We start from the raw sequence: 19,774 nt of genomic DNA on the forward strand, positions 1-19,774 counted from the left end.
GACAGTGACGCCACACCCTCCTTCTCAGAGTGCGGGGCACGCTTTGACATCCACGGGGCCGAGCACCGTCACCGCCTGTGTCTCAAATGCAATGCGTCTGCCATTTATAATTACGTTTCTCAAGCAGCCCATGTACGGCGATGTCACGGGGGCAACACTTGAATCTGTGACCCCTGTAAAAAAAAAAAAAAAAAAAAAGCACCACTCACCTTTGGTATTTTTGAAAGCTATGATGTGATTTCTTACCTCCAATGTGAAGTAATGCCCGTTTCATGGAGGAAAGGAAGGCTGCGAAGGAGCCAGCCTTCTTTTCAGAAATGACGTCCACTGTTAGCGTCAGGCGTTTTGGTCCTGTGGAAACTAAGCAACAGTGTAACATGGATGAAACGAGCCCACCAAGAATTCAATTCTATTAAAAATGTCCGTTGTTGAAAGATTAATAGCTATTGTGACTTTTGCATCATGTGTTAGCATTAAGCTAGCAGACATAAGTTCACAATCTCCAAATTTGGGGGCACTTGTAAGTCAAGAAGACAAAATGGACCATCTCCTGAAAACAGAACTTTTCCAATCACGAGCTAATCATACCTTTAATCACATGAAACTCTCCATCGCAGAGGTTTTGTGGAGTCAGCGCGGCGCTGACACTGCCACCGCCATCATTCACAGTGACGCCCACCTGCAAGATCACAAAGTCACTCAAGTGGCCCCCACCCCTTTCCCTAATTAAACGGGACGGCGTCCAAGAGGGAAAGGTCACCGTGTTGTTAATTAAGAACACGTCGAAGCTGCTTCCGTGGGCCTGCGCATGGAAGAGAAGGCCGGTCACGCGATGGGGGCGCAGCTCGAAGGTCAACGCAAAGTGAGCGCCCACTGCAAAGGGATCGTCTGGAAAGGAGAACAAATACCTTAATGCGGTTGTTTGTCAGGAAAATAATTTAGGGCAGGGGTGGCCAAACTAAAACCCTCGGGCCACCTTCCCCGTTTCATTCTTTGATCCGACCTATCAACAATTTTCCATGGACAAACAAAAGTGCGTTGACGCAAACCAAATTGAACCAACTTAAAATAAACCATCAAGTTTTGAAAATCAAATGGTGCTCTGAAGAAACATGTTGTTAGGGCATCAAACCTAAGATGACGTGACCGCCGCCAAAGTAGGCCCCGCTCTCCGTGAGCCCGTCCAAGCAGGGCGACACTCCGCGGGCAGCTTCGGGTTTGCCCACCGGGTAATCGTTCATTCGGAAGTCCCGCACGCATCCCGAGATGCTCTTCAAGAGGATTTGGCGTCCCTGTGTGAGAGCATAAGCCACATGTAATAAAAGCGCATGGACACATCAAAATATATAACAATAAAGCTTGACACTGACTTTAGTGACCCCTGGGTGGCCCCCCAGGTAGACAAAACTGTGGAAGTTTAAGAAGGAGCCTTCCTCATTGGGCAAATTGCCGTCGATCACGCGGATCCCATCGACCAGAAGATGAAACGTGTTCTTCTCCACACTGCAATCCACCTGCCAAAAAGAAGCGTCAACAAAGGCATCATTGAGCTAACTCACAGCCATAATGCTATTAGCGAGATGAAAGAAAGAAAAAAAGTAATACAAAATATTGACATCCCTGGTCCAATTTAGGGTGAAAAATGGATCGTCCTTTTAAAGGTTGTTACAAAAATGGACCACGCGCTCTAAGTTAGCCGTAGCAATGACAAACATAGCTCGGGGTGGTGATTGCTTGAGCAGACTTTGCAGTCCATTTACTCTGTGCCAGTGTCCGTCGTTTGTCTTCAGCTTGTGGTGGATGACTCTGCTCGGCCCAAGTGACATCTTAATCTTGCCGTTTGTCACGTACAGAGCTAGCAGGGGCACCGGCCCCGTGCCCTCGACATAAAGGATGAGACCCTTAGAGGATTTGGTCTTAACGTCCAGGGAGAAGTGAGGCCTGAGTAGATAACGAGAAGAACAATCTGATTTTACCCCTTGGATTAAATACGAACTATTTTTTCACTGTGATTAAAATAGCCAGACAGACATTTGATACATTTTGAAAATATCTGGAGGTCATATTTTGCGCTGGAAAATTATATTCTTCAAAATTGTGCGAGGAAATTGTACAGCGTGTAAGGTCAAGGTGAGCCAGCCTGTCAGCATCTGTCTGGCTTGATGATCACACCGGCACACGGTTCCTGTCCTCAGGAAGGACCCGAGAGGATTACTTTGGAATGTGACACCACCTGTAATTAAGGTCCTGCTGGGACAGCTTGTACGCCAGCCAGCTGTCTCCCTGTGAGAGCTGGTAGCCGCGGCGGGGCGGCCGCTGACGTCCGCACTCGCCGTCTGTTTGGTCTCCAGTCTGACGTGACACACGAGTGGCGAGCGTAAAAACCAAGATGGAAACTGTAATTAGCTCTGAGAATTGTGTATGAAATGCTGAAGCCAAAAAAAAAAAAAAAAATGAATGTAGAACCTTTTCCCACTAATGGTGTGACCTCCCTTTATAAGTGAATTAAAATGAAAGCACTTACTTTTCGGAGCTTCTCCAACTGTCTGTTCACATCTGTGGGGAGTTGTGGTGTTGGCGTGAGCGAGCCGAGACGGCATTGACCCGGGGTGACACCTGCCGTCGGCGGCGGAGAATTCAGATCCACCGGCGTGAAGCTCTGCGCTGCCGACCTGCGTTGAGTTATGGATTGTAATTGCGACGGAAAGACACGACACCCCATTTTGAGCGAGAAATTAATAATGAAGAGTCCAAACCTGGAGTAAAGGTCAGCAATGCAGACTCTGAATTCTTCTTCTTGCTTCACCTCTGCTTCCTCTACTGATACGTTAAGATTGATGTCCACGTTGTCAACTTGGACTTCAAGCCTGACGACATGGCGTCATTAGTCATGTTGTTAAAAATCTGTGGGGTACTTGTCGGTAGAAAATGGCAAGCGGTACCTCGGCGTATGCGCCGTGCACAGGTAGTGCCATCTCCCGTCGTTGTATCTTTGCGATGACGTCAGACAGTGATGACCGAGGCGAAATTGCAGGAAGCCGTCGGCCAACGAAATGTGACTTAAGAAGGTGCTCTGCGGAATACACAGAAAAATACTCATGGAATCATCTGGACGGTTATATCTTTTTTTTTTTCAAGGGTTCTACCTGAGTGCTGCTCCTGAGAATGCCGCCGTTTTTGTGCATGCTCCTGAATCCCAAAGCCAAACGCAGTTGGTCTGGTGCAAGAAGCCTATCACCCGAAAGAGGCGAACGCAAAGTGGCTGTGCGAACACCCTGCATCGAAGACAAAACAAAAATGGCGTATGGAGTCATTATTTATTTTTGTTTGTCTCGCATGCTTTTTTTTTTTTTTTATCCCATGTGGTTTGAAATTTGTCTTTTTAGTAAATACAGGTACTTCACAGTCTCCACTTTGCACCGCATTGGTATGACATGGAATGTTCCTCAAGTTGCCAGCGGAGGATGAGTGTTGGGAATCTTGGCGATGACGCTTAGTCAATTGTGCAGAAACAATAGCGGCGTGTTTACCGGCAGTCCGAAGGGACACGCATCACTGACGCCTATTGTCGTGTTGTACTCCACAATTTGGCCATCGGCGCTCACGAGATCCACGCAGCCTTTCAGCGGCGGAGCGACGATATCGTGTCTGAGGTCAAAAAGGCAGCATGGATTTGGAATCATGTGATTTGGAAAGCAATCGGTATTGTTGATCTAATCTTTTGGCTGAGAGTGTTATTTTCTTCTTCTTTTTTTTTTTTTTTACCTGGTTCTAATGTGCTGCGGCACCCCTCCTATATAAAAGCTTTGAATAGGAATGTGAACATGCTTGACGGAGAAGAATTGATCTTCGTAGCTGACCGTGAACATGTCATCAATGGTGATGGTGAAGTGTTTGTTCTGGGAAAACACAGATGATGACATTCGGATACACAATAAATGTTCTTTTCTTTCTTTGTTGAACTTACAAAAAGAGACACTGAGTCAAGCCTCCAAGGTTGCCACTTTATCTCCTCCTGTTGACCTTGAATCATCAGGTTGCCTTGTTCCACCAGCACGCACCAAAACGACTCCTGCACAAGCGGCAAAAGTCGGAAAAATTTCACACAATCGAATCCACTGTAGCGAAATATTTTTTTCTTCCCTGAGCCTTACTTCGGTGCCGATGTAGAACAACAAGGCATCGCTCTCCCAGCTCTTTACGCGCAATTTAAAGATGCGCTTCCTCATCTTGTACGGCTCCTTCACCAAGACCTCGCGGTAGCCGCTTCCCTGGTAGTAATGGGACACCTCGGATCCGGGTAACCTGCTTGACGAGTGGTGTCTTTTGATTTCACTCGTTTGAAAATTTGAAGGCTTTGTTTTGGGCGCTTACATTAAAGCGTGCACACCGGGCTCCATGTTGACGGCGCGCTTGAAGTTGTAAAGGCAAAGTGGTTTGTCGTTGATGTGGAGTAGTTTCACGTAGCCTCGGTAGTTTGGATAGCGCAGCTCCTTGGGAGGCTGAAAAGGAGATATGAAAAAGTCAGCGCCCTCTGGTGGTATGCCAAAAAGTCACCTAAATTCATTTTTATGATTATACATGACATCAAGGTTTAATGATTTTTTTTTTTTTTTTAATGCATTTACACTGAAATGTTGAGGGTAGCCGCCCACGTAGAAAACCGTGCGTTGTGGATCCAGGTCAAGGATGCCACTCGCGGTGTTCGGAAGGTGACGTTTGGGGGTGAACGGGAGGGGCCACTCTGAAGTGAAGTTCGCTGTAATGTTGACTTCGGCGTCGTGGTAAATTCTGAGGAACCCCCCCCCCCAAAAAAAACAAGAAAATATAAATTATTCAAAAATATGAACCCCCGGCTAAACTTATCTCCCTTCATGGTGGATAGATGCCTGACCGCAAATAGCAAAAAAAACATGAATAATTGATGTTCCCTTATACATTGCTATGTAAAAAAAAAAACGCAAGAAGATGAGGCAGTAAACACACACACAAACTGGTTCCCGCCAGAAACTGGGACAGGTCCAATGTCATTTTCTAAACACATACAAACCTGTGGAAAACAACGTGGTCCAAAGCGGAGGGATTCACGCCAGTGAATGTAGTTATAGGACCGGCCTCCACCTCATGGACGTGGCCGCCTAGCTTGTAGATGCAAATCAGCACGCCGTGCCTGATGGCCATCCCTATGAAGTCGCCGGATGACTGAGACCAGACGAGATTGCATATTAGTTTTGCTCCATATTCACAGGTGACAGAAAGTTCATATACAATAGCTGTTTTTAATTGGAGGTAGTAAAAATAAAAAGCGGGCAGATAAAGAAGTGCCGGAAAATTTGTCTGTGGGGAGTAACAAAATATTTGTGTCCAGGCAGGTTACTCACATCCTCGTGGCCGAGGTACAAAACAAACATGTCGTCGTCTCGTTGTTGGTCTCTACTGCTCTCCGCTGGCTTTTTTTCCACACTGAGAAGGAGGCTGAGGGCCGTGAAGGCTTTCAGGTCTTCGGTGTTGCTCGGGGGACGAAGCTCAATGTGACCTTTCCCTCTGAACGCGGTGGCGAGCGAGATCTGCAAAAATGATGAAGACGCAACAATCATTTTTTTCTCATGAGGCGTTTTGGTACTGAAGTGCTGCCTCCACGATTGAAAATACAATCTCGCCTTTTACTGCTTTTTTTTTTTAGTGGTAGTAAATACTCTGGAGTTCTGCCTACGTGTTGTCATGGTAACAAAAATCTTCACTCAATAGGAGACATACATAATCGCTAATTGTCCCCGAAAGACCAAAATAAATAAATATTGGAATACGTCACCCTGTCAAGATAGCTCCTCGTCTCCTGGACCAGGTCTTTGATCATGCTAATGTTTTCTGTCATGTTGCCTCGAGCTGGTGACGTGTTTGCCAGGGCCTCCATTTGGACCAGCTTGTCTGTCATTACCGGGAGCACCCACTTCAACCTCCTCACTGAGAATTACAGTTCCAAATGGACCCACAAAAATAAATAAAATAAAGTGAACTATACAAAATATAACTACAATGATACTAGCTGTATTACTGCAATAACAATTTTTTGGGTGAGTGCTTCAGGAAGGGCTTTTTTTTTTTTTTTTTTTTTTTTTAAATGAAGTACTTACCAGAATGTTGTACGTGATTTAAAATGTTATTGAAAGCCAAAGCGCTGTTGTTCAAAGTCAATCTGGCCATTTCCTCTCCCATATTCATCAGTCTGTTAGTGACATGAGTGGCAGTGTCATTAGTAACAGAGGTTTCTCTTTTGGCAGATTGGATCATCACATTCATGTCGTCTGAAATACAAAAAGACATTTTATGATGTGACATTCCTACTAATCTTCTTAAAAAGTATATCATTAATTCTAAAACACACAGTATTGGACAATGATTCGAGTAAATGGGGAAAATCCCAACAAACAAGAGCTCGTCCGGGATTTGAACCCGGGACCTCTCGCACCCTAAGCGAGAATCATACGCCTAGACCAACGAGCCATGTACCCTTTTGTTAAATTATTAGCGGTCACATGGGTCATTATAGGACAATGTACAAAAGTCAAGGCCCGTGGTTGGACAATGATTCGAGTAAATGGGGAAGACGCCCAGTAAATAAGGGCTCGTCCGGGATTTGAACCCGGGACCTCTCGCACCCGAAGCAAGAATCATACGCCTAGACCAACGAGCCATGTTCAAAGAAGTTAAATTATTAGTTGTCACATGGGTACTCATGGGACAATGTAAAGAAGCCAAGGCCCAAGAGTGGAAAATGGCTCGAGTAAATGGGAAAGACGCCCAAAAAACAAGGGCTCGTCCGGGATTTGAACCCGGGACCTCTCGCACCCTAAGCGAGAATCATACGACTAGACCAACGAGCCACATGCTGAAATGTGAAGTCTCATTAGTTGTCACATGGGCCATCATGTGCTAATGGACAAAAGCTAAATAGCCATTAGAAAAGTGGGCCTCTAGGACTTGAACCCGGGACCTCTCACACCTGAAGTGAGACTCATACGACTAACCAACACGCCAAGGCCCATGGTTGGACAATGGCTCAAGTAAATGGGGAAGACACCCAACAAACAAGGGCTCGTCCGGGATTTGAACCCGGGACCTCTCGCACCCTAAGCGAGAATCATACGCCTAGACCAACGAGCCATGTACAGAAACAGTTAAATTATTAGTTGTCACATGGGTCCTAATGGGGCAATGTTAAGAAAAGCCAAGGCCAGACAACAGCTCGAGTAAGTGGGAAAGACGCCCATTAAATGAGGGCTCGTCCGGGACTTGAACCCGGGACCTCTCGCACCCTAAGCGAGAATCATACCCCTAGACCAACGAGCCATGTACTCTTTTGTTAAATTATTAGCGGTCACATGGGCCATTATGGGACAATGTACAAAAGCCAAGGCCCATGGTTGGACAATGATTCGAGTAAATGGGGAAGACGCCCAATAAATAAGGGCTCGTCCGGGATTTGAACCCGGGACCTCTCGCACCCGAAGCGAGAATCATACGCCTAGACCAACGAGCCATGTTCAAAGAGGTTAAATTATTAGTTGTCACATGGGTACTCATGGGACAATGTAAAGAAAGCCAAGGCCCAACGTTGGAAAATGGCTCGAGTAAATGGGAAAGACGCCCAACAAACAAGGGCTCGTCCGGGATTTGAACCCGGGACCTCTCGCACCCAAAGCGAGAATCATACGCCTAGACCAACGAGCCATGTTTGAAATAGTTAAATTATTACTTGTCACATGGGTTCTCATGGGACAATGTAAAGTGAAATCAAGGCCCAAGGTTGGACAATGGCTCGAGTAAATGGGAAAGACGCCCAATAAACAAGGGCTCGTCCGGGATTTGAACCCGGGACCTCTCGCACCCAAAGCGAGAATCATACGCCTAGACCAACGAGCCACATACTGGTATGTAAAGCCTCATTAGTTGTCACATGGGCCGTCATGTGCCATTGGACAAGCTAAATAGCTATTAGAAAAGAGGTCATCCAGGACTTGAAGTGAGAATCATATGACTAGACCAACACACCACAGAGACCTAAGAAGTCCCAACACTTGTTGCATGGGCTACAATAGACCATGGTTGGACAATGGCTCGAGTAAATGGGGAAGACGCCCAATAAACAAGGGCTCGTCCGGGATTTGAACCCGGGACCTCTCGCACCCTAAGCGAGAATCATACCCCTAGACCAACGAGCCATGTTTAAAGAAGTTAAATTATTAGCTGTCACATGGGTACTCATGGGACAATGTAAAGAGTAGCCAAGGCCCAAGGTTGGAAAATGGCTCGAGTAAATGGGAAAGACGCCCAACAAACAAGGGCTCGTCCGGGATTTGAACCCGGGACCTCTCGCACCCAAAGCGAGAATCATACGCCTAGACCAACGAGCCACATACTGGAATGTGAAGCCTCATTAGTTGTTACATGGGCCATCATGTGCCAATGGACACGCTAAATAGCTATTAGAAAAGGGGTCGTCCAGGACTTGAATCCAGGACCTCTCACCTGAAGCGAGACTCATGACTAGACCAACACGCCATGTTGATAATGATTTCAGAGTCTATTTCAGAAAATCAATTTTTTAAATGTATTCAAATTCGACTTACTTTAGTTACAATTGCATTTTTGTGGTTTCTATAATTGTGACATGTTGATGACGGTTTTAAGAGTGTGCTAAATTCCAACTGTATCGTCAAATTTTAACGTCACACACTAAACCACTGACCTCTTTTGAGGCTTTTGATTTCATGGCTCACTCTGGAGATGTCAAATTGCAGAGATTTTCTTTTGTCTTGCTGCCTTTTCATGCCATCTTTGCATGCGTTCAGTGACTCTGAGAGCGCTGTTGGACAAAAGATGTCATCATGCGTCACCTCCACATTTTAAATAGATCTTCACATTTCTTTTTTTTTTTTCGTGGTTACACACTTATGAAGTCATTCTGGGTGTGATTGGCTGTAGTCCACACGCTCGTGAAATACTCTCTCATGGACTCAGATGTCAAGAGCAGACCATCCTGTGCCATATCCTAATTTAGTCAAAGAACAATGTTAAACATTTTTTCATGAACTGAGCCACCGCGAACAAGAAAGGGCGAACTCCATTTTTGTCATTATGAAGTGAAAACAGAAAAGGTGAATTTGAAAATAGTTGGCACAATCCATTAGATAGATTTGACAGATTTGGGGATTTAGACCACTGTTGCACTAAACCAGTCATCCATAAAAAAACGTGCTCTCAACCAAAATGACAGAAATGGAGTTCACCCACTTTGGTTGTCAGTGGCGCAACTAACCCCGCCGGCACTTAATTCACCTTTAAGGCTTTGTCAGCAGCCTTGTCGGCCTGAACCGCAGCCATTGCTGCCTCCTCCGTGTGAGTTGTGATGCTCTTCAACCTGTTGGGCTCACTGGACCGCTTTGTGCCGTCGGCCGTGGGAAGCATTCTGTCGTGACATTCGGCACAGTGGTCAGTCGCTTGAAGAAATCGAATCGTTCATCTCTCAGATAAAAGACGATTTGATACGTATCCCGATATGAATGTGTGTGTTATTTAAAAAATGAAGTGTACACCAACTTTTGCATGTCTGTGGCCAGTCTGCCGAGCTCCCCCGCATGCTCCTCAGCCTTGCCGATGATCTCCGTTCTGACCACACGGTAGATGTTATTCATCCTATTTCGCAGCAGTCGCTCGGCGCCATCCAACCGAGCCGCGTTCTCCTCGAAAGTCTGCCGGGGCAAAGACGATAAAACGGCGTCAAACCGAAGCAAAGGAAATTTTCCGAGCAGAAGACCTGCGCTCACGTGTTTGACGTCCAGCAGCTTTAAGATGTCGGAGATGTTCTGTAACTGATTTCTTCTTGTTCTTTCATTCAATGCACGGATTGAACGTGTTTGTGTTGTGGTTGGACCTTGGCCATGCCGCCGAGTCTAAAAATTCAAGATGTCAGGTATTTGGTGGAATGAAACGATGCATGCTATGTCATTTCAATTTCAACTAGCGTGCTATTTAGGCCAATATGCTAGCAAGCTGACTTACCAGCACATGTCGCAGAGTAAAGGCACTCTTCAAATTAACACGTCTCGCACTTCTAACTGCGAACTTTGCACCTGACACAAGGCCAGTCATGTGCCCCAGAAGAGCATGTGATGCCAGCAGAGAATTGGCAGTCTGGTTCAGAGTCTGCTGATTGGGTCTCATGGCGGCCATCTTAGTTATCCCATCCAGCACTGAGAAGGACATGAGAGAAAATGTATTCTATTAGTAATGAAGTAGCATTAGTTTGAATGTCAGAGTTGTGGGGCGTTCATTTCTTTCTGGGTGGGGGCTTTTAGAAATTGTTTACTATTATTTTGTTTTTACATTCAAATTCCTTTTATTTTTTTCCTCATTCCTTTATATATTGTTTTATATTTACACTAACTAGCAAAACGTTGTCTGACTCAAGATGGATGAAAAAGCTGAAGATAAAATCTGTCATCCTCATTTATCAATTCATCCAGTTCAAATAATTGCTACACATCAGCTATAAAAAATGTCACGTAGCTGAGTTTTGTATTCTGTACTTCCACGCCCTTATTATTCGCATGTAAATATTGCTTGGTCTACATCACATTTTTTCGCCATCTCCCTCTGGCCGCGGGTTGAGCCCTCGGTCGTCGCCTCTCCGCAGACCATGCGGCTCATTTCCTCCACGAGCCGGCGAGTCTCCTCCATCACGGTCGCCTTGTCGCTTCCGCCCAGCCTGATGGCATCTGCCGCCCGGCTCGGCCGCTTTATTAAATCTGACAAACAACAAAAGCACACGAACACGAGGAGCCATCGGTGCAATGACGTGATGTTGTGTTTAATTGCTTACCTGGGAATGACGCCATGATGGACTCAGCATGGCCGAGTAAAATTTTAGCCCTTCTCTTTGACCCTTTGCGACTGTGAAGGCCCTCATTCACTCGAGAGGACAGTTGAAGGACCTACACAAACAACAGATTTTTTTCACCGATATTTTAATGATGAGTATGTATGTTATTTATAAAACTATTTATGTTCACACTGATCCCTTCGACTGCGGGCTTCAGGAGGTCTACCTTGTTTCTAAGATGATTCAGATCCTTTCTAATCACGTTCACATCTTCTTCCAGCTGCTCAATCTCCAGATATCTCCTGGCACCTCTGTAACTCTTTACTACACTCTGAAGGGGGAAAAAAAAGCAATAAAAGAGAAGGCTATTGAGGTCACTGTAGTCTCTGAATTTCCAGGAGTGTCTAGGTCACGGCGGTACCTCCACGTCGGAGACGATCGCCTGAGGATGGATCAGTGTTAAAACAGGAGCAGAGATGCGAGCCAGCCCACGCAAGTCGCCCTCGTTGGCCCTCAAGTGAGGAAGCAAAGCTTCGGTGCAGCACTTCAAGGCTGACACGGAATCACAAGGAGAGGCTTCATTACTACAAAAGTGGTCCACTGGTAAAGCTTAGTGCTTAGGGAGGAGATTGGAAGAAGCTCACCGTGGAACTGATCCTCACAACTGTTGTTACCAGGTGAAATGTATTCTATGAGAAAAGTAAATCATTAAAAAAAGAATAGATTTAAAATAATGATAATTGTTTCAATTATAATTATCAATTATTTTTATATTGTAATTCATTTAAAATACTATATATAGTAGTTACAATAGTAGTAGAATAATCTTGCCTTCTCTAATACTGTGTTTACTGTATTTAATGACAAAACTGGAAGTCTTTGCACTAATTTCTCATCCCCAAAAAATGTTTACCTCCAGTCAGGGAATGACAAATGTTCCCATCGCCGTCTGTGTCGCACTTGCATGGCTTGCAGCTGCCACCGTGCGTTTCTGGGTTACCATAGTAACCAAACGCACATCTTCAAGGCGGGAAAAGAGCAGAACAAAAAAAGACTGGTTTCATTTTGGGCAGAATATGCGGATGATATCGCAGCGGGACAAACCTCTCACATCTGGATCCCGCATAGCCGCGTTTGCATAAACACTCGACCACCCCGGCGCCAACGTTCATGCACGCCAAAGCTCGACTTGGACAAGACAAATAAGCAGAATTAGACACCAACAAGGTGCAGAGCAGGACGCTTAGCTTTGGCTAAGTGACTTACTTGTTCCACGTGAAGGGACACGGACAAACGCGGCAGGATTTTTGGGCCGCGTCGCCATAGTAACCTTCTTGGCATCGTTCGCAGTGGTCTCCTGCCGAGTGGAACTGACAGTTCTGGAAGTTGTTTGCATGACGGCAACAAAAATGTCATCAAAATGTTTTCAACGGGCAACAGTACGCAAAAATATTTTACCAACCACACATTTCCCCGTGAGCTCGTCACACTGGTCGGAGAGTCCGTTGCAGCTGCATGGTACACATTGACCTCGTAAGGGCCCGCTCCACTTCCTGTAGAAGCCAGAACTGCACTTCTACAAGGACACACACACAGTTTGATTGTGGGTCAATAAACAAACACTCCAACACATCTTGACCCAACTCGGATGAATCATGGCACAGCAATCAGAGCGCAAAGTGATACATTGCACCTCTGTGCACTGTTCCAAGTGTTGTGTCAAGCTCACTCGCAACTCTATTTGTCACACACCACATAGACGGCGCTCAGAACGGAAGCGAGAAATGTCACCGTGTAATACAAAGTGCCTGCACTTCAAAATAGAGCTTTCTTGTTTTTTTCCCATCTCATATTTTTATTTCCAAGTACTTAAATGAATTTACATTTTGCTTTATTCCTCAGTGATGAATGATGAATTTGGAAAAAAAGGGCAGAAGAGGAAGCAAGTGCATAATTTGGTGCTGATCCAAACAGGATTATTGCTCGGTGTTATCTTTGTAAAGTCAGACTACTGTTTTCGCTGCAGCTCTCTCGTCAAACGCCGTCAGATCGTGCAAGTATAGCTAATAAAATCAGCCCATGCATATTACCTGCGCAATGAGGCTTCCCGTCTGGTCGCTCGGGGATGGATCGCTGAACCTTTTATGGCCTGGTGGCATCTGATGTGCAATAGAGGGACTAACCCATGCCAATGAAAACACTAAAAACCAAAGCCAGGCTTTTATATTCTTTGGCATTATTCAATGGCGGACACAATGTTCCTGCTCTGGTGATGAATCGAGTTGAACCTTGGAGCTTTTTTTTTTTTTTGCATGAAACAGACGAAAAGGGAAAGTGAAAGAGTGTTCATTGGGGTTCAAGGTTCAGTAAGGTGTGGTTGCACCTTGTTGAGTTATTTGGTTAGAACACTGCTTGGACACGTAACACACTGTGCATGTGGTTATTACACTGTAAAAATAAAAATAAAAAAGCTGGGGGAAGGCCCTGCTTTTTTTTAATTAAACAGTCCCAAATATAATAAGAAAAAATAGCCCAAATGTTTTTTTTAGTTTTTTTACCTGTTCAGCATTGTCATACAAAATGGTGTCCCTGACTCTGCATTTTTTTTTTTTAACTTACAGTATAGCTGTGCAAAGCGATTTTCAATTGCACCCTCTGTGGTTATTCACACTATGATGTTTATTGATAGTGCTGCCAAACAGAAAGAGATTGGAGGGGCAGACGGAGAGAACAGAGGTGACACTGGAAATAGGAAAATGAAACCACAGCAGAGCAGTAGCTGAATGTTTATGATATATATGACAACAAGAACATTACAAAATCTTATCTCTGCATGGAATGACAACCAATTTGGAACGGATGCGGCAACTACTAATCAATAAGAGGGAGGACATGGGAAAGGAAAGGACAGGGCAGGACCGGGGAAGTGAGTCTGGACAAAATGTTTGGTGAAGAAGTCTGTGGGGCCTTTTATTTTAGAGCTTCACAGAGGGCAGGGAAAGGTCACCGCACTCGCTCAGATACATAGAACGAAAGTGCTCACCATCCACTTGTCTTCATAATCGACTCGCCAAACTTATTCATGGCCACGGCGAACCGGGTCTCCTCCCTGTAGGAAAATCTTGATTATTCTCCTCAATCATACGCTTGTTCTGCTCCCAGATGATCCACTTGTGAGGGTCATCCATACACAGTCACAGTGAGCCGTGTGTGTGGTTTCATGGTGTCATTTTAGGACACGTCATAGCTGCTCTTCCACATCTCCCAGTCGGTGATGACCAGCTCATCTGAGTCGCATGAAACGCAAAGCCGTACACATTAACACTGTAACAAGCTTACCAAAAAATCAATGAAACGCATCTACTCTTCTCACAAAAGTTCAGAATATTAGCCTCCCGTCTCAGGTGAAATTGAAGGATTAACCTAAAATGCACTTTAACCTTTAAAGGTGAATTCAATTTGACCCACTCTAAACGTTTGAACATTTCTGTTTTAGTATTTTCCACAACTTGCCGTTCTCTAACAAGAAGCTAACTGGAAAAACGAACAACAGGTGTTTTATCCTTGAAATTTGTACCTTGAAAATGGCCTCTTCCTTCATGGAACATCTTTGTTGGGGAGAAATTGCAATGTTCGGTGTCGTTTTAACCTAGTTTGGTCGAAATGTGTGCAGAATAATTCAAGGATTAAACTTGTGTTTAGAAGTTTGACCTTGAGCTCACAAGCCCGCGCAAAAGGTTAGCAAGGCTTTTACTTTATGTGCGTACGTGTATCAGCAGCGCCCCCTAGTGGCTCGGAAGGTTTATCTCAGTGTTTGAAAGCAGCACTGCGGATGAAGCTACTTCTTGGCATACCTGCTGCCGCATGCCCGCTGTGGTTGTGCGGATTCGAACACTTCACTGCTCAGAATGAACCAGAAGGAAGAAACATGACAGCGTGAAAACTACAGGATGTCTTTCAAGGTAAAATAAATGCGCATAATATGTTCCCTCCCATAACACCATGTTTTCCTCCATCATGGGCAATGCGATTGGCTGCTTGCATGTGATGATGCAGAGCCCATCGCATGTGTGCATGTTTTTTTTTTTTTTAATCTAAGCAGGCTTGTTTTTGTGTGTCCTCAAGAAGGACACACCGCTGGCCAATGCCGTGTTCTGGGCGGCCCACAAGGGGAACGTGGCTCTTCTCCAGCTGCTGCTTAACAGTGGACGAGTGGATGCAGACTGCAGGGACAAAGTAGGAGCTATAATCATGCATGAAATACGAAATGTGGGCAAAATGCATTTGGGGGGGTACAATGGCCTGTCCTCAAAGGTTCTCTTTGCTGTGTACAAATACAATTTTGATCTGAGTGGCTCTCTTTTGGGAAGATAAGTCATTTTGATGCTTTCCATTCAGTGCGGAACAACGGCGCTGATGGTGGCGTCCTATGGTGGCCACAGAGAGTGCGTCAAAGATCTCATCATGCAAGGAGCTGACATCAATTATCAGAGAGAGGTATTATGAGAATACCAAAGATGGTTGTGCAATTTCACGACTGGACCATGCATGTTCTGTAGTAGGTCTTCTTTTATATTTATTTTTGATTATTTTTATGGTTCTCCACAGACAGGTTCTACCGCTCTGTTCTTCGCTTCCCAGCAAGGTCACAATGACATCGTCAAGCTCCTCTTTGAATTTGGTGCCTCCACAGAATTCCACACCAAGGTGTACTTTTGTAAAAGTTTGTTAATCACATGATCACTAGATCTTTATTTGGTTGACATTTTGTCTCATGGCAGGAAGGAGGCACTGCTCTTACCGCAGCTTCCCAGCATGGACACACCAACGTGGTGGAGACGCTGCTAAAAAACGGTGCCAATATTCACGACCAGCTTAATGTGAGCAGCTCTCTCTGGAATCTTGTAAAATGGTGCTCTTTGTGGTGTGCACACATTGGCCACCAGGGAGAACGTAATAAAAAACGCAGAAAAAACAAAAAAGTGACTCAGGAAGCTGCAGTGATATTAGTTGTTTTTTGCAGAGGATAAAGAATATATGCCTGTGAGTAGCTTTATTTTATATAAATGTGTGTTCATTTCCTAGTCTGCCTATTTAGGACTGAGCTCCTCTTCCTTTCGATTTGCCATAGGATGGTGCCACGCCTCTTTTCCTGGCCGCACAGGGCGGTCACGTGCCCGTTATCCGTCACCTGCTAGCGTCCGGCGCCAAAGTGAACCAACCAAGAGAGGTACGGATGCCTTCTCCATCTCATTTTTACTCTCATTTATAATAATTTTCTCTTACAGGATGGCACTGCCCCCCTGTGGATGGCAGCTCAGATGGGGCACAATGACGCAGTCCGAGTGCTCCTCTTGCGCGGTGCGGATCGAGATGCCTACAGAGAAGTCAGTCAGGCTTAATTATGACCAATCAGAAGCAGCTTTTCCGCAATAGTTGTGACTTCCGATTATATTTGGCGTATTTTTAATATTCATTTGCTTTCTGTCATAAGGATGGCTCCACGGCGTTATTTAAAGCGGCTATGAAGGGACACAGTAGCGTCGTTGAAGAGCTCCTCAAGTTCTCGCCTTCACTCGGCCTCCTCAAGGTAGACCAACCATTATAAAATCTGGTTGACAATTATAATGTTTAATTCCTGTTGTCCACAGAATGGCTCGACGGCCCTCCACGCTGCCGTCGCAAGCGGGAACATCCAGAGCGTTCAGCTCCTCCTCAGCGCAAACGCCGACCCCTCGCTTGCCAACCAGGTCGAGAGCTGAAAAGCACCAAAGACAGGAAGTGACGTCACCTTCACTTCTTCTTCTCACCTGTGTTTTACAGAACAACCAGCTCCCGGCCGACATCACCAAAAGTCAACGCATTTTGAGAATTCTGCGTCCTAAAGTCTTGAGTGCGATGGCAGATGACAATCATTGTTCCTGTCTCAGCATCTGCTTGCACTAAAATCAAACATTAGCATTGGTGCCTTGAGATATGAGTGACCTCAGAGTTTTTTTTTTAATTAGTGAAGGTTTACTGTCAAACTAGTTATAATATGGCAAGTGACACATTGTGCATTCAAAGCAACCACTTTAGTTCGCTAGCTTAAGGCTAACGCTAGAATAATTAGCATCGATATGGCTGTGTTGGTACAACGCTTCAATGCAGCAATAAAACTTTTGTCTCAAGGCACCATTGTGTGATGTCATGAGTGAATGTTAAATTATATTAAATAGCACAAATAACCCCCCAGCCCACAAAATATGCAAATCATCACAACAGTGACATTTTTGCTGTTTCTTTGCCGTTTTAATAGGTGCATTAAAGTATGGAGAATTAAATCTAAAAGGCATTAAATAACCTTATGAGGTATTTTGTGAACAAACATGTAAAATAAACACACATATCATTATGAATACATTTAATTGTTAAAATACATTTCTTGGATAAACAGTCAGGGATTTAGTGGGGACATTCATAATATATTAGCACAACTAGCTTAACAACTTTGCTTGTAAATAACATCCTTCACTTAAAAAAAGACTTGTTGAAATGAAACAAAATACAGGAGATGCCACTCCGAAACAAAATCACATTTTAAGTGGAGAGAAAACTCAAACTCAGTCAGGAAATTAGAAGTCATTGACCTCACGGAGCAGCCCACTTGAAAACCTTTCTGTCTGAAATGCAAATCGGGAGTGTAGCTGGTGTAACTAAAAGCTTCCATGAACTTGAACATATAAAAATAAAACATTATCAATATAGTGAACAAAACACAAAACAATGATATGGCTTTTAAGCTGAAAAGTACAGTGTATTGCGTTAAAACAAGGAGTATTTTTCTGTTAGCCATTTTTAACCTTCGAAAATCTACGTCGGTTCTTGTCAAGCATCACATAGCGATGCGTTGGAGAAAGTGCTGGATTTAATTTAAGATTTTAGGACAAGGCTTCCTACACGGAGAGGAAATCATATCGGCTCTAGTAGAACAACACAGACACGCAAACTACTTAGAAGACAGAGAAGAGCGAGCCCAGCGCCAGACCCGTGGCCGCTCCCGCCAACATGCCCATGGCCACGTCGCCGCCATTGTCGCGTTGGCGCTCCTGAATCACCACGTGGTTGACGCCGGGCGCGCCGTAGCCACCTACCAGGGAAGAGCACGTGCAAAATGATCACACTGATCCATTTTAGTGGTTCAACGTTACTAATCTTACCTTGGTACTGGTAAGGGTAGGCAACGGCGTAGGACTGCCCGTCAGCGGCGTATACGATCTGAGTCGCTTGAGGAGAAGCTGCGACGTAATCTCCATATGGGCCTTGAGTGTAAAACTGATGAGGGCAAAAAAAATAGTATCATGAGAGTTCTCTCAAGACTTGGTGGATCATATAATAAATTTTATAACTTTACTTGGGGTGGGGGATCATATTCTGAGTATGGTGGTGGAGCAGAGGCCATTAAATCTGGCGTGAAGCCCACCTGAGAAGCAGTGACCATCTGAAAATGTCAAATAAAAGACAGATCAATACTTTGAATTGCGCAACTACCCTAACTACAGCTTACCGTGTTAATTCTGGAATCCTCTAGTGCCATAGTCCATGCCCTGGAATGAAGAACAGAGACAATTTTGCAACCACAATGAAGGACAATGAGATGATTAAAAGGGGTCTTACAGGGCGTCATCTGCACTGTCTGCACACAGGCTGATAACCCTTCCGTCCCTGCACACAATCTGGAGCAACGCGTCACGCGTCTTGCCGTCCGGAGGGTTCAACTCTGCGACAGAAAAGGTGTCACCTACCAAAAACTTCAACCATGGAATTCAATAAAACGTTACCTTGACACGCGGCGGAACTGCGAATGTTGATGCAGTCCACCCTCATGTGGATGTCGTCCTCCAGGTCCCGCCGTTGCTGGTCGTTGTAGAAGACCAACCGTCCGTCAGACCACAAGTCGAACCAGTTCTTCTTCCAGCGTCGCAGTATGGTACCTGTTGAGGAGGTCAGAACATTGGAGGGAAGTACGACGACGGCTGTGCAAATGATGTGCCTTACTTTGCCTGTGGAGCCAGCCACTCTTCACCATAGCCATGTTGGAGACACCTAAACACACAGTTAGCCCGACTGTCAAATTTTACTAAATTGGAACAAAAATTATTTCCTACAAATAACATATTCGTAAAAGGCATGCAGAGCAATTACAAGCTTTGCCACTAGATGGCAATCAACCTGTGTTTATTTTATTTTTTTATTGGGGGGGTTATTTGGTAGCATGCAATGGATGTTTTTCTGATGTTAGTGTTTTTTTTTCAATGTTGGGAAAGGCTGTCAGTGTCGGCGTGACGACGGGTGTGGTGTGTCCAAACAAACCTTGTGACCGCTGCAGCCTTCCACAACATGTCCTGCATTCGATTTGTTCTGCTACTTGTTACAAACGCCAGTACTTAATGTTGTAGTTTTTAGCACAATGAGCACAAAACACGTCCATAAAGTTCATAATTTGACAAAATAACTTGCCTGGTTTGTGATCGTTGTGGGAAAGATAGGCTCCAACTTCCAACGTAAACGCCGAAGTAATATTTCTTTAACAAAATAATAAAATAGACTCTGCTCCTGGCTTGTAACGTGAGGAACGTTAGTTAAAAAGTTTGCGTTAAACCTTCAAGCGAGAGTTTTAAAAGAGTCGGGTGATCGAGTATGGTGGCTTGTTACGAGTTGAAAATTCTTAAACAGGAAGTATTTATGCTCGATGATGTAATCTGTCAGATGACACGTTTGGAAAGTGCTAGCAAAAAGAAGGGTGTCTTCGTTTTGTGTTACTTATTTCCTAAAACAGTCACATGGAAGCCTATTCCTGGTTTGTTCTGTATATATGGATAATACAGTATATTGCATGCTCAATGCGATCGC

General features: G+C 44.7%; 3 protein-coding genes and 10 non-coding genes across 17 annotated transcripts; 1 reads left to right on the forward strand and 12 right to left on the reverse strand.

Annotated features, from left to right (window-relative positions):
- Nucleotides 1-24: 24 nt before the first annotated feature.
- lama3 (laminin, alpha 3) lies at nt 25-14,643 on the reverse strand. 3 transcript variants are annotated; one of them, XM_049717668.2, is made up of 39 exons: nt 14,460-14,643; nt 13,926-13,991; nt 12,345-12,458; nt 12,149-12,261; nt 11,987-12,070; nt 11,796-11,902; nt 11,527-11,571; nt 11,304-11,434; nt 11,109-11,213; nt 10,883-10,994; nt 10,638-10,808; nt 10,063-10,253; nt 9,828-9,953; nt 9,601-9,752; nt 9,340-9,469; nt 8,953-9,052; nt 8,750-8,866; nt 6,135-6,305; nt 5,813-5,964; nt 5,382-5,567; nt 5,051-5,202; nt 4,629-4,791; nt 4,375-4,502; nt 4,155-4,305; nt 3,968-4,072; nt 3,766-3,899; nt 3,531-3,648; nt 3,147-3,275; nt 2,943-3,073; nt 2,757-2,867; nt 2,525-2,672; nt 2,234-2,352; nt 1,761-1,941; nt 1,371-1,514; nt 1,133-1,292; nt 761-888; nt 589-679; nt 247-360; nt 25-173 (listed from the first exon to the last, which is right to left on the reverse strand). In XM_049717668.2, the coding sequence occupies exons 2-39, from the start codon at nt 13,926-13,928 to the stop codon at nt 25-27; spliced, it is 4,866 nt and encodes a 1,621-aa protein (XP_049573625.1). In that variant the 5' UTR covers nt 13,929-13,991; nt 14,460-14,643. The 3 variants fall into 3 exon arrangements, with proteins under 3 accessions (XP_049573625.1, XP_068508239.1, XP_049573616.1); XM_068652138.1 differs by having other exon boundaries at nt 13,926-14,169; XM_049717659.2 differs by lacking the exons at nt 13,926-13,991; nt 14,460-14,643 and adding an exon at nt 12,973-13,169.
- Nucleotides 6,433-6,504, reverse strand: trnap-agg (transfer RNA proline (anticodon AGG)). Its single transcript has one exon. It is a non-coding gene; the product is annotated as a tRNA-Pro (tRNA).
- trnap-cgg (transfer RNA proline (anticodon CGG)) lies at nt 6,623-6,694 on the reverse strand. Its single transcript has one exon. It is a non-coding gene; the product is annotated as a tRNA-Pro (tRNA).
- trnap-agg (transfer RNA proline (anticodon AGG)) lies at nt 6,813-6,884 on the reverse strand. Its single transcript has one exon. It is a non-coding gene; the product is annotated as a tRNA-Pro (tRNA).
- On the reverse strand, nt 7,093-7,164 carry trnap-agg (transfer RNA proline (anticodon AGG)). The gene has a single exon. It is a non-coding gene; the product is annotated as a tRNA-Pro (tRNA).
- trnap-agg (transfer RNA proline (anticodon AGG)) lies at nt 7,279-7,350 on the reverse strand. The gene has a single exon. It is a non-coding gene; the product is annotated as a tRNA-Pro (tRNA).
- On the reverse strand, nt 7,469-7,540 carry trnap-cgg (transfer RNA proline (anticodon CGG)). The gene has a single exon. It is a non-coding gene; the product is annotated as a tRNA-Pro (tRNA).
- On the reverse strand, nt 7,660-7,731 carry trnap-ugg (transfer RNA proline (anticodon UGG)). The gene has a single exon. It is a non-coding gene; the product is annotated as a tRNA-Pro (tRNA).
- Nucleotides 7,852-7,923, reverse strand: trnap-ugg (transfer RNA proline (anticodon UGG)). Its single transcript has one exon. It is a non-coding gene; the product is annotated as a tRNA-Pro (tRNA).
- Nucleotides 8,151-8,222, reverse strand: trnap-agg (transfer RNA proline (anticodon AGG)). The gene has a single exon. It is a non-coding gene; the product is annotated as a tRNA-Pro (tRNA).
- Nucleotides 8,343-8,414, reverse strand: trnap-ugg (transfer RNA proline (anticodon UGG)). The gene has a single exon. It is a non-coding gene; the product is annotated as a tRNA-Pro (tRNA).
- Nucleotides 14,644-14,679: 36 nt separating the features above from the next.
- On the forward strand, nt 14,680-17,056 carry ankrd29 (ankyrin repeat domain 29). Of its 2 annotated transcripts, none has more exons than XM_049724727.2 (10): nt 14,680-14,844; nt 15,008-15,118; nt 15,281-15,379; nt 15,491-15,589; nt 15,664-15,762; nt 16,014-16,112; nt 16,171-16,269; nt 16,377-16,472; nt 16,534-16,632; nt 16,706-17,056. In XM_049724727.2, the coding sequence occupies exons 1-10, from the start codon at nt 14,833-14,835 to the stop codon at nt 16,826-16,828; spliced, it is 936 nt and encodes a 311-aa protein (XP_049580684.1). In that variant the 5' UTR covers nt 14,680-14,832; the 3' UTR covers nt 16,829-17,056. The 2 variants fall into 2 exon arrangements, with proteins under 2 accessions (XP_049580684.1, XP_049580692.1); XM_049724735.2 differs by having other exon boundaries at nt 15,011-15,118.
- Nucleotides 17,057-17,270: 214 nt separating this feature from the next.
- plekhb2 (pleckstrin homology domain containing, family B (evectins) member 2) lies at nt 17,271-19,619 on the reverse strand. 2 transcript variants are annotated; one of them, XM_068652215.1, is made up of 9 exons: nt 19,382-19,619; nt 19,235-19,285; nt 18,920-18,967; nt 18,703-18,855; nt 18,539-18,641; nt 18,429-18,468; nt 18,276-18,362; nt 18,082-18,196; nt 17,271-18,011 (listed from the first exon to the last, which is right to left on the reverse strand). In XM_068652215.1, exons 3-9 carry the CDS (start codon nt 18,954-18,956, stop codon nt 17,875-17,877), a joined length of 672 nt encoding a protein of 223 aa, XP_068508316.1. In that variant the 5' UTR covers nt 18,957-18,967; nt 19,235-19,285; nt 19,382-19,619; the 3' UTR covers nt 17,271-17,874. The 2 variants fall into 2 exon arrangements, with proteins under 2 accessions (XP_068508316.1, XP_049580706.1); XM_049724749.2 differs by lacking the exon at nt 19,235-19,285 and having other exon boundaries at nt 19,382-19,618.
- Nucleotides 19,620-19,774: the final 155 nt, after the last annotated feature.

The sequence above is a fragment of the Syngnathus scovelli genome, chromosome 10 (assembly GCF_024217435.2).
Source record: "Syngnathus scovelli strain Florida chromosome 10, RoL_Ssco_1.2, whole genome shotgun sequence".
Classification (NCBI taxonomy): Eukaryota; Metazoa; Chordata; class Actinopteri; order Syngnathiformes; family Syngnathidae; genus Syngnathus; species Syngnathus scovelli.